Below are 13,364 nucleotides of genomic sequence, written 5' to 3'. Positions count from 1 at the left end.
GTCATATTCATAAAGTTCATGTTCTTACCGTCTAGTTGCGCGGGATACTTGTGTGCCGCGTATCCCGTAGGCACGGAGGGAGCGGTGAAGTGCGCGGGCGCAGTGGGAGCGCCGTACGCGGTGGGTGGCCCGTACTCCAAGTGCGCGGTAGGAGGAGGGCCGTAAACTGCCGTGCCTGGAAAATTATAGAATACCCTTTAGCCTGAAATTCCTTATTGTCTCTAGCACGCAAAATTGGCAAGAATCATTAGAAGTAAACAAGTTGTATTTCTCCAAAAGAAACATTGGTAACCCAATGAGTTATGGCTGTAACCATAGAATTATGAAAAGCACATAAATGGACCACTTTTTTGTGTCACCAAGTGCTCTGTCCGCTGACTGATCCTCATTCAAAATCTAGGTAAATTCTTGCCGAGTGTATGTACCATCGACCGCAAATCAGATCTTATTTCTATATGTAGCCTGGGCCAAATGTTGTAAGACCCGTCTTCCTACCGCGGCTCTGGTACACGAAGGGGGGAAAAGTCTGACACTCTCTCCGACTGCATCTACAGAGGTCGTTTAATGATGACATATTATGTCCATTTACAAGATCTGTTTGTGAATAAGATGCATGAGGACTAATTTTTGTATTTTTGGATTGCACAATTTCATAACAATTTGCAAATCATAGCGGTCAATTCTGATTCCTTCCCACCTGGCTATCTGAGCATACACACATGCGTCGTGGCTTGTTGGTAGGCTAAGTAGGTAACAGGTAAATAACCTATGTGTTGTTATGTAAATTTTCCTGTCAGTTTATGATAAAATCCATAGATTTTTAGGGAAACACATTGTTTTGCTTGGTCGAATGAGTGTGACGACACAACATTATGATAAGAACTGTGTTTACAAGGTTGAGTTACCTGGTTTACTTTATACCAGGTGTAGATAACAGTAGGATTTACAAACTGTGCATTACACAGGAAAAGCCAGATGGAATTACCTAAATACTATAGTTGTCAATAAAATTTATAGTGGCTAGGCTAGCGACGTAAATACAATATAATAGAGCGGCTAGGAACTCTTGTAGGTAACTGATTACTAGTTGGTATAGAATTGACCACAAAATAGGCTAGTATGGTAGTAATATTTTTTTAAACATTTGATTGTGATTTCGACTTGATCAAGCCAAAAATAAAAAAAAGTTCAATAAAGTCAAATATGGTTATCTGATGTGTTGTGAGGTACCTATGTGTGACGCATGGGTTTTCCTGTTATGACATATACGAAATATTGAATTACATCACAATAATAATTGGAACAATCTGCTTTCCGCAAAGGTACTGTAATCTCTTACGTAACAGGACAATTAAATGCTTTTTAACTGCATTGCAAGGATTCCCTTTATTAATGACAAATTAATTACAATAATATGACGTTTTAGTTGCGTCGATTACATTTATAATTATGCGGTCAGGATTCAGGGAATAATTGTTTGACATATAGTAACCGTAAAACAATTCCAATAATAGGTCAGAAGCGTACGCAATTACGTGCATTCTTACGTCAAAAAAGTTTTTTTTTTTCAATGAAAGAGGTGCCATTGAGGAATTTATGACGTGCATCATGCATGCGTTGCTCATGCATTTTAGGTTAATTATGTGGCATAGTTAATGATATCCTAATAGTTAGTTGGAGTCATTTGTTTATACCAACCACATTTTCTATTGACAAAAAATATTAAGTGAATTACAGTCCGACCCTAACTCAGGCCTTATGCAGACTTCAGTCAATTATGAAAACTTTTCAGCCAACGTAACTTTAACCTTTTCTGACCGACTATTACTTCAAGCCTGCAGAAATTCACAATGTAAAACTTATCTACTAAAATATAATTATATACATATAAATATTTCAGATATATACAATTAAAGTCATACATAAACTTAATACAAAGGAAAGAAAAGACTTCACTTTTGTTACAATTTTATTTTATTATAATACTAGCTGTTGCCCGCAACTTCGTCTGCGTGGGCAATATAGAATAGTCAAAATACTACTTATCCCGTAGGTGCATTCTTTCACGTGACAGTATAATTAGGATTAGCACTTAGCAGTAGCATAGATGTCATAGGTGTCATTGAACATCATTGGCAGTCGTTACGGGTAGTCAGAAGCCAGTAAGTCTGACACCAGTCTAACCAAGGGGTATCGGGTTGCCCGGGTTACTGGGTTGAGGAGGTCAGATAGGCAGTCGCTTCTTGTAAAGCACTGGTACTCAGCTGAATCCGGTTAGACTGGAAGCCGACCCCAACATGATTGGGAAAAAGGCTCGGAGGATGATGACTTAGCAGTAGCATAGATTCATTGATCAAGGTTGTGTTGTGGATGTGACCATTTATCTAAACGAAAGAAGTAAATTTTGTGACGGTGTGAATATCTCTGGATCTAGTCAGCCAATTTGGAAAATTATTACGTATGGTGCGTAAGTAATTTTAATGAAAGACAATTGCATGCGGCAGAGATGAGAATGTTAAGAGGTATGTGTGGAGTTACGCGAATGGATAGAGTGAGGAATGAGTATATAAGAGGAAGTTTGAAAGTAGCGCCGGTATCAGAAAAACTGCGTGGAAACCGGCTGTCGTGGTATGTGATGCGGAGGGATGAGAGTCATGTTGTGAGGAAGGTGATGAGTATGAACGTGGACGGATATAGTGGAAGAGGAAGACCAAAGAAACGATGGATGGATTGTGTGAAAGTAGATATGGTAAGAAAGAATGTTACTTGTGAGATGACGGCAGATAGAAGAGTATGGAAGAAGAAAACATGCTGCGCCGACCCCAAATAAAATTGGGATAAGGGCAGGAGGATGATGATGATGGTGCGTAAGTAATTTTCACAGGAAACAGCTATAATCTATGTCTATATGCTTTGAGTCTGACAAATTGTAAATTTTCTGCAGCTGCTGCGACTAATCAGAAGCCAGAAAGTCTGTCAGTCTTACCATGGATATCGTCTTGTGTAGTTGACTGGATTGAAGATAGGTAGATAGGTAGTCGCTCCAAGCAAAATATTGGTACTCAAACAGATTCGGTGACTGGAAGCCAACACCAACATAGTTGGGGAATAGCTGGATGGATGATAAAATGAGTCATCATCATCAGCAGGCGCATAGGGTAGGATAGTTTCACTTACTCACTATGGTAAGGCTGACCCCACATTAGGCGTGCGCGATCCTCGGGCGTGTGAGTAGCGCGGGCGTCGCGAGCGCGCTGCGTGAACGTCGCGTTTTGCTGCCCTGCGGCATGTGTGAAGAGTGCAAGCGACGCGCTCGCGGCGAGCACGCGGCGCGCAATGTGGTGGCTTAAGCCGGGACTCCACCGAAATGTTTGCATTAGTTCACGAATAGGCAAAATGTACGTATCTGTGAGAGTCCACTTCATGTGTTCGTACTTGAAACCTGCAGTTTTGCCAAGATTTTAAAAATGTGCGCTCGCAATTTGTCATTTCTTGGTGGAGCCAGCAAATCAAAAGAAACATAAGTGTTGTATACTGTGCGTCACTACCGCACACCGGGAAAATTTCGCTCTTGCGGAGGACGTATATTTTGTGTCACACGTAAACAGGACGACAGTAAGTATCCACCGAAACACTTTCAAAGATCTGATGAACGAACAAATCAGACCTGACTTGGTCACCTGGGGCCAATCAGAGCTCTATGAAGCGATAATACGCTTTGGCTCCTACTGTTATTGTGGTTTCTGAAAATTTATTCACCTCATTCAACGATGAATGTAATTCTGATGGCGACGTTGGCAGATCAACTCTTTTGACTTCTCGAATAGGATACCATTGGTTTTTGTGCTATGCACACCTGCAATGCATTCTGGATTAGGATAGGATATAGGTGGATAGGATTTGCAACAGAGAACAATTCTGTCTTTAGATTTGTGATTAAATGACATCAAACGTAGTTTTATATAAAAGGTATTTTTTTAGACTTGGCTCGGGTCGTACAGAGACTGTTCGTAATCGTGAACAGTGTACTTGCGATCAGAAGTTGAAAGTAAGCATGTCTCTGGTATGCGGCGCGTAATTTGTACGTTTTCAGACGCATAAAGCATTTTACGTGTGTATGGTATTAAATAGAGAAAGCTCCCATTTCTTATCTGCATTTGTATCTGTTCTTGTTTTTAAAGCTACAGAATCCTACATTACCTACCTCACGCTTAGCAGCGCTTGCGAGAGATAGATCCTCATTTCTTCTGGGATTAAGTTTACATATTTTGCATCAGAAAAAATAATTAAGGTCTACTTAATACTACTCACTCAAAGTAATTTGTTTTAAGGCCAGCACATTAGTGGAAGATAAGCTAAACTATGTTTATGAAAAAATCCTGATATGAACTCCATCTGTAACTTTAAACGATAATTAATTGTTCCACTAAAGTCATAATTTTTGACATAATGTTCAAAAAATAATTTAGATGGCACCGTTTTAAATTTGGCTGAGAACTATTAATTTTCTTTTCATCAAGGTAATAATTATAGTTGGATTTTGATGTGGCACGGCAAACTGACAAACACTATTGAAATGTCTATCGAAAAATTACACTACGTGTTAAAATATGGTGAATTACGGAAAATACACAACTCCATCTGTTGAAATAATAATCCTCAATAAAGAATGTATGGTAATATTGTCATTTACCACCTCGCTCCTTTGACTAATTTGATGTATTTTATTTACCACAGATTTAGCACAGATGGAGCTACTTTAACCTTGGCTAAACAAAATTTTCATATTTTTTTTTCTTCCGATGTTACTTATAAAGGTGTGATTTTCTGTGTAAAGATTAATAATAGGCCGATCAACTAATATAAGTACAACATTCAAATGTACAGTTTTGACAAATAGATTGCGTGTCGTAATATTTTACATCTTGAATTCACAAAATTTATCATATCTTTTGATAAAGTGAATCGATTTCGATGAAACAAAAACTAAATAATACCCCAAGTTACGTAGAATTTTTGTATATAAGCATTGTCTGCATTTAATTCGTAGATTTTACGTGAATCCCGAACGAACAAACAGACAAACAGACAAAAATTACAAAAATGATGGAAATGGGTTCTGTTAGTTATTCTTTAACATGCTGGCTATTTTTTTTGTCAATTTCTTCAATGTACAAAAATTACTTTTCTACAGATTTATTATATGTATAGATTTACAACATTGCACAGGATACCACTCAACCATATATAACTGAAATATCTTTCAGAGAAGTTTAATTTGTACAGTGGGTATATTTACAAGTTTGAGTATATAAATCGCTAACTATTCTAAAAGCTTAAAGAAGAAAGAGATACATGCATGCAAAATCAAAGTCATTGACTTCCTAAAGTAAACTCTAAATACGAACTTATTTTCTCCAAGTGACGCGCCAAACTTAAAAATAAACTTTTTTGGTCCAAAAGATTAAGTAATTTCGAATTTGATAAACCCTATCACAGCAGACCATAGACCAAGCCTCACTAATAAACCCATAATAATTTAGAATTCCTCAAAAGTAAATAATCTTATAGTTAATAATAAATTGTCCAGATCCCTCGTTGGAATTTGTCAATAAATGGCAAGAATCTTGGACTTACGAAATAATGCTTTATTTTCATGTCATAATAATTTACTATTAATTTAGAAGGGTTCACCTACTAACATGAATTTTATAAAACTCACTTATGTATCACTAAGTAAGCACGATCTAGTAGTTTTATTAACTGTTACCCAATTAAGGTAATTGGTGCTGACATAACTCTCCATAATTACGTGTACTAATATAAACTATGCAATAGTTATTAAAAGTCGCAGTTTAAAATGACTTAATATTCACGTGTATAGCCTCGTTGAATATTTTTGAGGGTGACACATAAACCTTAATTTTAACCATTCACTTTTAACCGCTTCTAATTCGTATGCAGTATCAAGAGGTTATCAACCTGCCACTTTCTAATATTAGAAGCTTAGTCTACAACTTATATTTATTATTTACATAATAGTTGCTTAATCCTTTAAATTAAACCTATTAGTAATATTCCTTGAGCAAAAAAAATATGAAAGTATCATATTTAACTCGTTAAACGAATGGCAAGATTTGCTTAGCCTAGGAGTACATTCTTATAGATTCCAGTGGTCCTGGTAACTAAAAGGAACTACTCACTATGTGGTTTCTTGTGGCTGAGGGCTGCGGAGCTGACGATCTTCTTGCCGAGGTTGCTGACGGCGTCTCCCTTCACGGAGATGACCTTGCCGAGCGTGGCCGCGAGCGCACCGCCTCCCTTGATCAGCTGTCCCTTGAGGATCGTCACACCACCAGTGATGGCCTTCACGGCTTGGAACAATGTGTACAGGATCGACTTCTTTAAGCCCCAGTAGTCGTATTTCTCGTCTTGATGGTGCTGCATGGAAATTTTAGGATTTAGGCGCGCAGTATGCTTCTAGTAATGAGACAAAATGTGCAAAATATTCATGCAGCGAAACTTTGCAATAAGGGCTTAGCAACTTTGCAATAGTTATACTATATACTCTCATTAATCAAAAAGTTATAGATATTGGAGATGTCTCAGTTGTAGGGTGAAAATGACCATTATTACTCTTACTCAAAGATTATAACGTAATATTAACTCACCGGTTCATAGTTATATCCATGTCCTTCTTCTCCCCCGTTCTTGCTGGAAGCAGACGCGATGAAGGCGGAGGCCTGACCCAACAGTCCTACTTTGCTTTGTATCCCTGATGACGCCTTGGACACCACTGACGTTAGCGCTTGAGCTGACGACCTTTTTGTCCTGGTGAATAGAAAACGGTATGGAAATTAGACGATGATCTGAAATATTCTACTTTAAAAAATCTCTTAAATATAAATTACTAGCTGTTTTTCCACGGTTTCACTAGCCTCCCTTGGGAACTAGTAGCCTAATGTAGTACTAGTAAAGCTAAAGTAACTCGGGGATAGTCTAGCTTCCCAACAGTGAAAGAATTTATCAAATCGGTTCAATGTTTCCGGAGCATTCAGCGTACAACAAATTAAAATACCCTTTATGTTGGTATAACGAAATGCATATTTTACTACAGGAAAGATTCATATTAAATAAACTTCTTTATGGATCGAATATAATGTATCGTACCTCATGATTTCTTCAGCTGCTAACCCTTCAGCGAGGGCTTCGAGTTGCTGTGGTGACATTCTGCTGATGGCCGCCATGTCGATGATGTCCAGATACAGTTGTGGGTTCTGTGATGGTGATGGCGACGGCGACGGCGCTGCCAGCGATGACGCCAGGCACGCCACGCATATCCATAACTGCAAAGATAGATGAAGATCAGTTAAATCGTAATATATTGTTTATATTACAAATGCGAAAGTTTGCGAGGATATACGAATGTTCGTTACTCTTCCGCGCGCAAACGGCTGAACGGATTTTGATGAAACTAGGCAGTAACATAACTCATGTATGAGAAGAATATACAGGCGCTACTTTTTATCGTGCACAAGAATTCCAGTCGAGAACCGAATCTATTCATTAAATAGAGTAGGACCCTCAGAAGCATAATTGTTAACGTTCAAAAGTATGTTCTATTATTTATTTTTCACCTAAAGCTATTACCTTGTCGTAGTTTATCACACTCGTGTGTTATGACTGCAACAAAAGTCAGTGCTCTTTTGTTACATCACCTACGGTGGCTAAGTACGAAGATGAAATGTTGATCATAAGCATTGTCACAGAATGCTAAGCTACTCTAAATAATTGCTCACATAAAACATGTAACAAGCAGCGGTCGTCGCAACACGACGAGAATAAGACTTAAACAATAAATTGCGTAGGAAACCATAACGTTATAGAACTTAATATGTCTTGTTATAGTTTCCACATTTCCAAACAATTTAAGTAATTGGTAAGTAATATAAAACAATAGGTATATTGTTAGAACAAGATATGATTACGGCGATAGCGCGCAGGCACGGACCAAGCCTTGGCAGTGAAAAGCGAAAGTTTTTATGCGCGCGCGCCGGTGTGACGTCACCCGCATGGTTCCGCTTGGGCCACGACGCCGACGCCGTTACTTCTTGCGCCGGAAGCGATGAGCCAGAGACACAATTTTATTAAGTAATGAATTCTTCTTGGAAATTGGATAATATCCATTTGTTAACCTTTTCAATTTTATTTTACATTTTCTAATTTTTTTTGGATTTAAAACGTATTTTAATCTGTGCTTTTTGTGAAGTCCTATATATGCCAGATTTTGTTGAATGTGAACTTTTATATTATCAATGTACACATTAAATAATATTTTCATTAACAGTTCAAAATCGCTCTCTTCGTGGCCCTGAGGTTATTTACATAATATATGAATTCTAACATTCGAATGTCAACATGAATGAAAAACTATGTAAACAAAATTTCTCTGACTTCTAGTAGGTTTCGTTTTTAGTGGAGAAATTCACCAGCTTTAGACCGGTTTTATTTGTTAAACATTGACATTGACTTCGACTTCCTGACCAAAACTGGGTCAAGCTTTAAGAAAGAATCAAAATTTAAGATCACGAGATAACTCAAGTCTAATGATCAATACGATTACTCAAAAAAAGTATATTTGATCAAATAAAACATCCAAATGAGCACCCTATAGTTCCAGGCATATAACTTTGCATGTCCCTGGAAAAAAACATACTTGACTCCCTCCCCGTAATGTTGGAACTATACGCTAAGTAGATGCAAAAACCACGCAAAACGGAAGTTTATTTTTTAAAGTGCCTGTTATCGGCGCCGATGTGTAAAATTGGAATGTTGCTCCTCCAATCGAAACAGACAAGTCTAGAGTTATGAGTTTTGAAACAAACTATGTGTTACAGATAAACGGTTATAAACAAACTCGAAATATTAAGGGAAATTTTGTTTCTATTTACTAGTTTATATTTGTGCAACATCGCTTTACTTCAGTGAGATTTGGTAAGATGTCACGTTATTAATGGACCTCTAAGAGCAGATATCAGAAGAACTTGATTAAGTATGCAGTTGTATAAAACGCCCTATACCAACTGCCCAGAAACATGCGTACCCAATTTGATTTAATAAATAAACTTTTATCGGAAAATAAGGTCAAAGACCAGTGTTTTCTTACAAACCGGTAATCTCATCTTCCAATTTCACGGTAGTTAGATAGTAACGACTACCTACTTATAAATATACGCGTAAAATGTGCAGACACGCCTTCTTGTTATACTATGCGTAAAGATACGACAATCTTCGAGATATGGTAGTGATAATTAGCGACATTTAATTTCCTGTTTGTCGGTTGTAGACTTTAGAAAGAGCTTAGTATGTAGGTCTTTCATATTAGACCAGAACAAAGAAAGTACGCTTAGATCATTGTGAAATATCATTTTTATGAGCATTCAAATAGACTCTCCTTTATGATCATTTTGATTAATAATTTTGGTTAATTCTTCATTTCTATAAATTGGAAGAAAGTTTGCAATTTGCTTATGCACATAACACACTTTTCTTAACATCGATGCCTGAATCATTTTGGCAACTAAACTACCAAGCTTGATATAAAAAAAACATCACTGCACTGCCTAGTAGCTGGTATCAATGTTTTACAGGAAAGAAATTATACTTTCTTAGAACGGTTAAGGAAGACGTCCTCCAGATAAAATTTTACGTAGAACAATACAACAAACCACACATATGACTGGTTGTTAATCAGGCCAATAAACCAATTTATCGTGTACGCACTTAGAGAATTAGCGACTTTAAAGGAAACTGTTCAATTACAGGCCAATGAGTGCTTATAAGTGTCATACCTACATGGCAATTTGAATGCAGTGGAGCATCATAATAGCATATCGGTACCAACCATTTCCTTTTAAGACATTTTTTATTTCAAACAATGGGCGTCAAAGAATGATTATTATGTCGTAATGTCGCGTCGCTTACATAAAAATTTTACACTATAAAGTATTTTGAAAAAAAAAAAACTTGGGAAATGTAAGAAGGCTGCCACAAAAAGCGCGTAGGTTACATTTGGAAAACGAATGTCGTAAAGGTTGTAGAAAGTCGTCGTGATGTCAATGTTTGATCTTTGATCTTCTCATTTGTATGGGATGAATTCAACGCTGTTTTGGTTAACTTGTAAAATTAGTGAACAACTATTGTTGATAAAAGGCACCTTCTTTGTTTACGCAAGGAGATGAAGAATGAAAATAGTCAACAAAGTACACTCACTTTGTAGGCTTTAGTCAATACATTGTATTTCAACAAAACACAATACCTATTTGTATATTTTTATTTATTACATACATACACGTTTGAGCTGAGATGATTACCTATCACAACGCATTATACCCACAATGAACATTAAAAGAGAAATTATGGCACTACAGGATGACTAATCTATATAATCTTACATTATTACACATAGCTTAATCGAAGGAAAGTTTAATATTCGTAATAAACGCCTAACTTGTAAATGGATAATAATAATCTAGCTCAATCAACCTTCAACCATCTTACTCGTAGGTACAGTATACTGAGTCATGCTTATTATAATTAAAATTTATTAACTTAACCGACAATATTTTGAAACAGTTCATCTGTGAGGACTTTCTTAATTATTTTGTGATCATTAAATTAATACAAGTAATAAAGACCCATCCTAACCTACGGCGCTCAGACTTGGTCTTTGACCGAATCTCAGAAGTCCAGGCTAAAAGTATGCCAAAGAAGCATGGAGCGTAGCCTGCTCAACATACGGCTAAGCGACCGGATACGCAACACCATTATCCGGTCCAAGACGGGCATACTGGATGTGGGCAATAAGTCTGCAAAGTTGAAGTGGGATTGGGCGGGTCACATCTGTCGAATGCACCCGGACAAGTGGGCCAATATAACCACAAAGTGGATCCCGGAGGATGGACGGCGACCGAGAGGGAGACCAAGGAAACGCTGGAGGGAAGACTTGGACAGCTTCCTCTCGGACTGGCCCCAAGCAGCGAGGGATAGAGAAAAGTGGAAAGCTTTGGGGGAGGCCTTTGCCCAGCAGTGGGACAGCATAGGCTAATATAAAAAAAAATAAATAAAATAAAGATAGCAATAAAATCGAGTGATTCCAATCAGTATTACTGAACTTATACCTATCGCATAATAATTTCCGTGAATGTGGTGACCGCAATTAGACATAACATCTTTCTAGATCTTCATTAATTTTGCAAACTTTTCCTTATAAAGTGACGCAACACTGTCGAATCAGAGAGCACAAATTCAACGTGAGCTGTTAAATAATATACTTAATTAATGTTAGTTGTTTAAACAGTATTGTTACGTACTCGTTGCGAAGAACTTATCTGTAATCTAGAATCAGGATCCGGCAGAAGTTGCAGTTGGCGCAGTATCATTTCTGGAAATACCATGTGGCCACGTAATCTTAATGAAAGTTGCATATTCTTTCCTCTAATGTTTCAAGGTGATGGTTGGGCACATCTAGGTGATTTTTAATTACTGGATGTATTCATTGGTCCGATTCTTTCGCCAATTTTGTACAATAATAAATCGACATTCACTTGGAGTCATTAAGAGCGCTTTTAAAGTTCGCGATAGGAAGCACCTTTCAACGTCGGCAGCAAAGCACTGTCATTAACGGGCGTGTATCGCAAACCGGATTGTCTGACAGAAAAACAGCAGACTACTTTCTTTCCTTCTCGAGTCTGGTCAGCCAGAAGGTTTTAATATTTATTTTATACTTTTACTCATCGATTATGAGAAATATAGAAATGTATCGCTACACAATCTTCATTCGTGTTCTAGTTGAACGCTTAGACGGTATCTAGGTATTACACTTGCTTAGTTGTGGGAATTTCAAAAACAATAACACATTGTAAACAAAATCTAAAAAAACCCAACATCTGCATGTGTTTTTCACATCCGAAATAAACTAAATATTTTTTGCTATTGTTTAAAACAATAACAAACAAAAATGCCAGTGTTATTATATCACACTCGAGCTTCAAACTGTTATGCAGTCTAAACCAGTTCAAAAGTGTGCTGAAATGATACAATCATTTAACCAGTTTGAGTTAACCGTTTTACGGGTGACAAACAAACGCATTGTTTAGGTTTTATTCAATTTAAGAGAACAAGTCTTAAAGGACATCTAGTTTTAAATTTATTCAATCTAATCATGTTATATGTAGAATTAAATCGGATAGGAAACGAAATATTCAGCTTCATAAACTAAGATAAAAATAAAATTAATTTGTTTTACTATCGTACCAAACAGCAAATAGAAATATTTAATGGAATATTGAAAGTAATTATAATGCATTTAATAAAACGTTTCCTAGCGAGGGGGCTCTCACAGGGGTTTCAGAATTTGAGCTCTCTTGGTGAAAGTTGAGTGCAAGTCAAACATGGGCACTGGCTGCACTGCCGTGTTCGTTGTGATAATAACATAACTGCATATTATGGTGCATGGCTATTTCCTTGTGGGTTAAGTAGTAAGTGTCAATAGACCTAGAAAGGATCATGTAAGATGGAAATTTTAGCTAGTTTCCCTGCCAATTATCCAATTTTCATCGTCAATGTAAACCTTTATGTGAATTTTTTAACACATTTGAAAATAATTATAATTAGTAGAACGATACCAAAATGTATACCTAACTATCGATGTCCATAGAGTAAGTCATTTATGTTTTCCTACAGAATCAGGTTTATGTGCACTTTCCTTAAGTTACAGATGAATGGTGTATGTCTGCCGAAACCGTGTCAAAAGGCAAATTGCCTTCAACCGCAGTTTGTAACGCCGATGACATGGAGATCCGGCAGACGAAATACATAATTTTGTGGGTAGAGAAGACATTTGTTATATTATTCAAATTTTTATCATTTATTTGTTTGAAGAAAGATCAATTGGTTTGCTTTCCCTGTTCAATATTTGTAGATTCCCTTTTAAAAGTTAATGACTTTTCGCTGGTCAGAACATTACAACTAGAAATGGCAATGGATATGGGCTATTGTTTTTAAGTTTGAAATTAGCTATTAATTTAAAGGACATATTTCATCATATTACTGCCTCTTATGCAAGTATTATCGTTGACCTAGGGCCAAATGTGTGGTCAAACTCTGCGAACGGCTTTATTGCCACTAAAGAGAGAAGACAATGACTTACTGACACATATTTTCATGGTCCTAACGGTCACAAAACATTCCAAATTAGATCCTTCTTGAAGTAATGTTTGTTATGTTTAAGCAGGTTGCTACAAAAGTGCCTTTATTTTCTGAAAAAGAAACTGCTATGGTACCTATATCCTACGTTGAAAAGG

The 13,364-nt window shown here is 36.9% G+C and overlaps 1 protein-coding gene across 1 annotated transcript in view; it reads right to left on the bottom strand.

Annotated features, from left to right (window-relative positions):
- LOC110384048 (uncharacterized) overlaps positions 1-13,364 on the bottom strand; it is a 35,854-nt gene that overhangs the window by 19,015 nt on the left and 3,475 nt on the right. Inside the window, exons 2-5 of the mRNA XM_049838553.2 lie at positions 7,171-7,346; positions 6,672-6,831; positions 6,204-6,441; positions 29-175 (exon numbers count right to left, since the gene is read on the bottom strand). Coding sequence (XP_049694510.2) covers positions 29-175; positions 6,204-6,441; positions 6,672-6,831; positions 7,171-7,346 — 721 coding nt within the window. The remainder of the gene's footprint in view (positions 1-28; positions 176-6,203; positions 6,442-6,671; positions 6,832-7,170; positions 7,347-13,364) is intronic.

Source organism: Helicoverpa armigera, chromosome 12 (assembly GCF_030705265.1).
Source record: "Helicoverpa armigera isolate CAAS_96S chromosome 12, ASM3070526v1, whole genome shotgun sequence".
Taxonomy (NCBI): Eukaryota; Metazoa; Arthropoda; class Insecta; order Lepidoptera; family Noctuidae; genus Helicoverpa; species Helicoverpa armigera.
The sequence above is the reverse complement of the archived record's forward strand: the minus strand, read 5'-3'. Positions and strand labels throughout refer to the sequence as shown.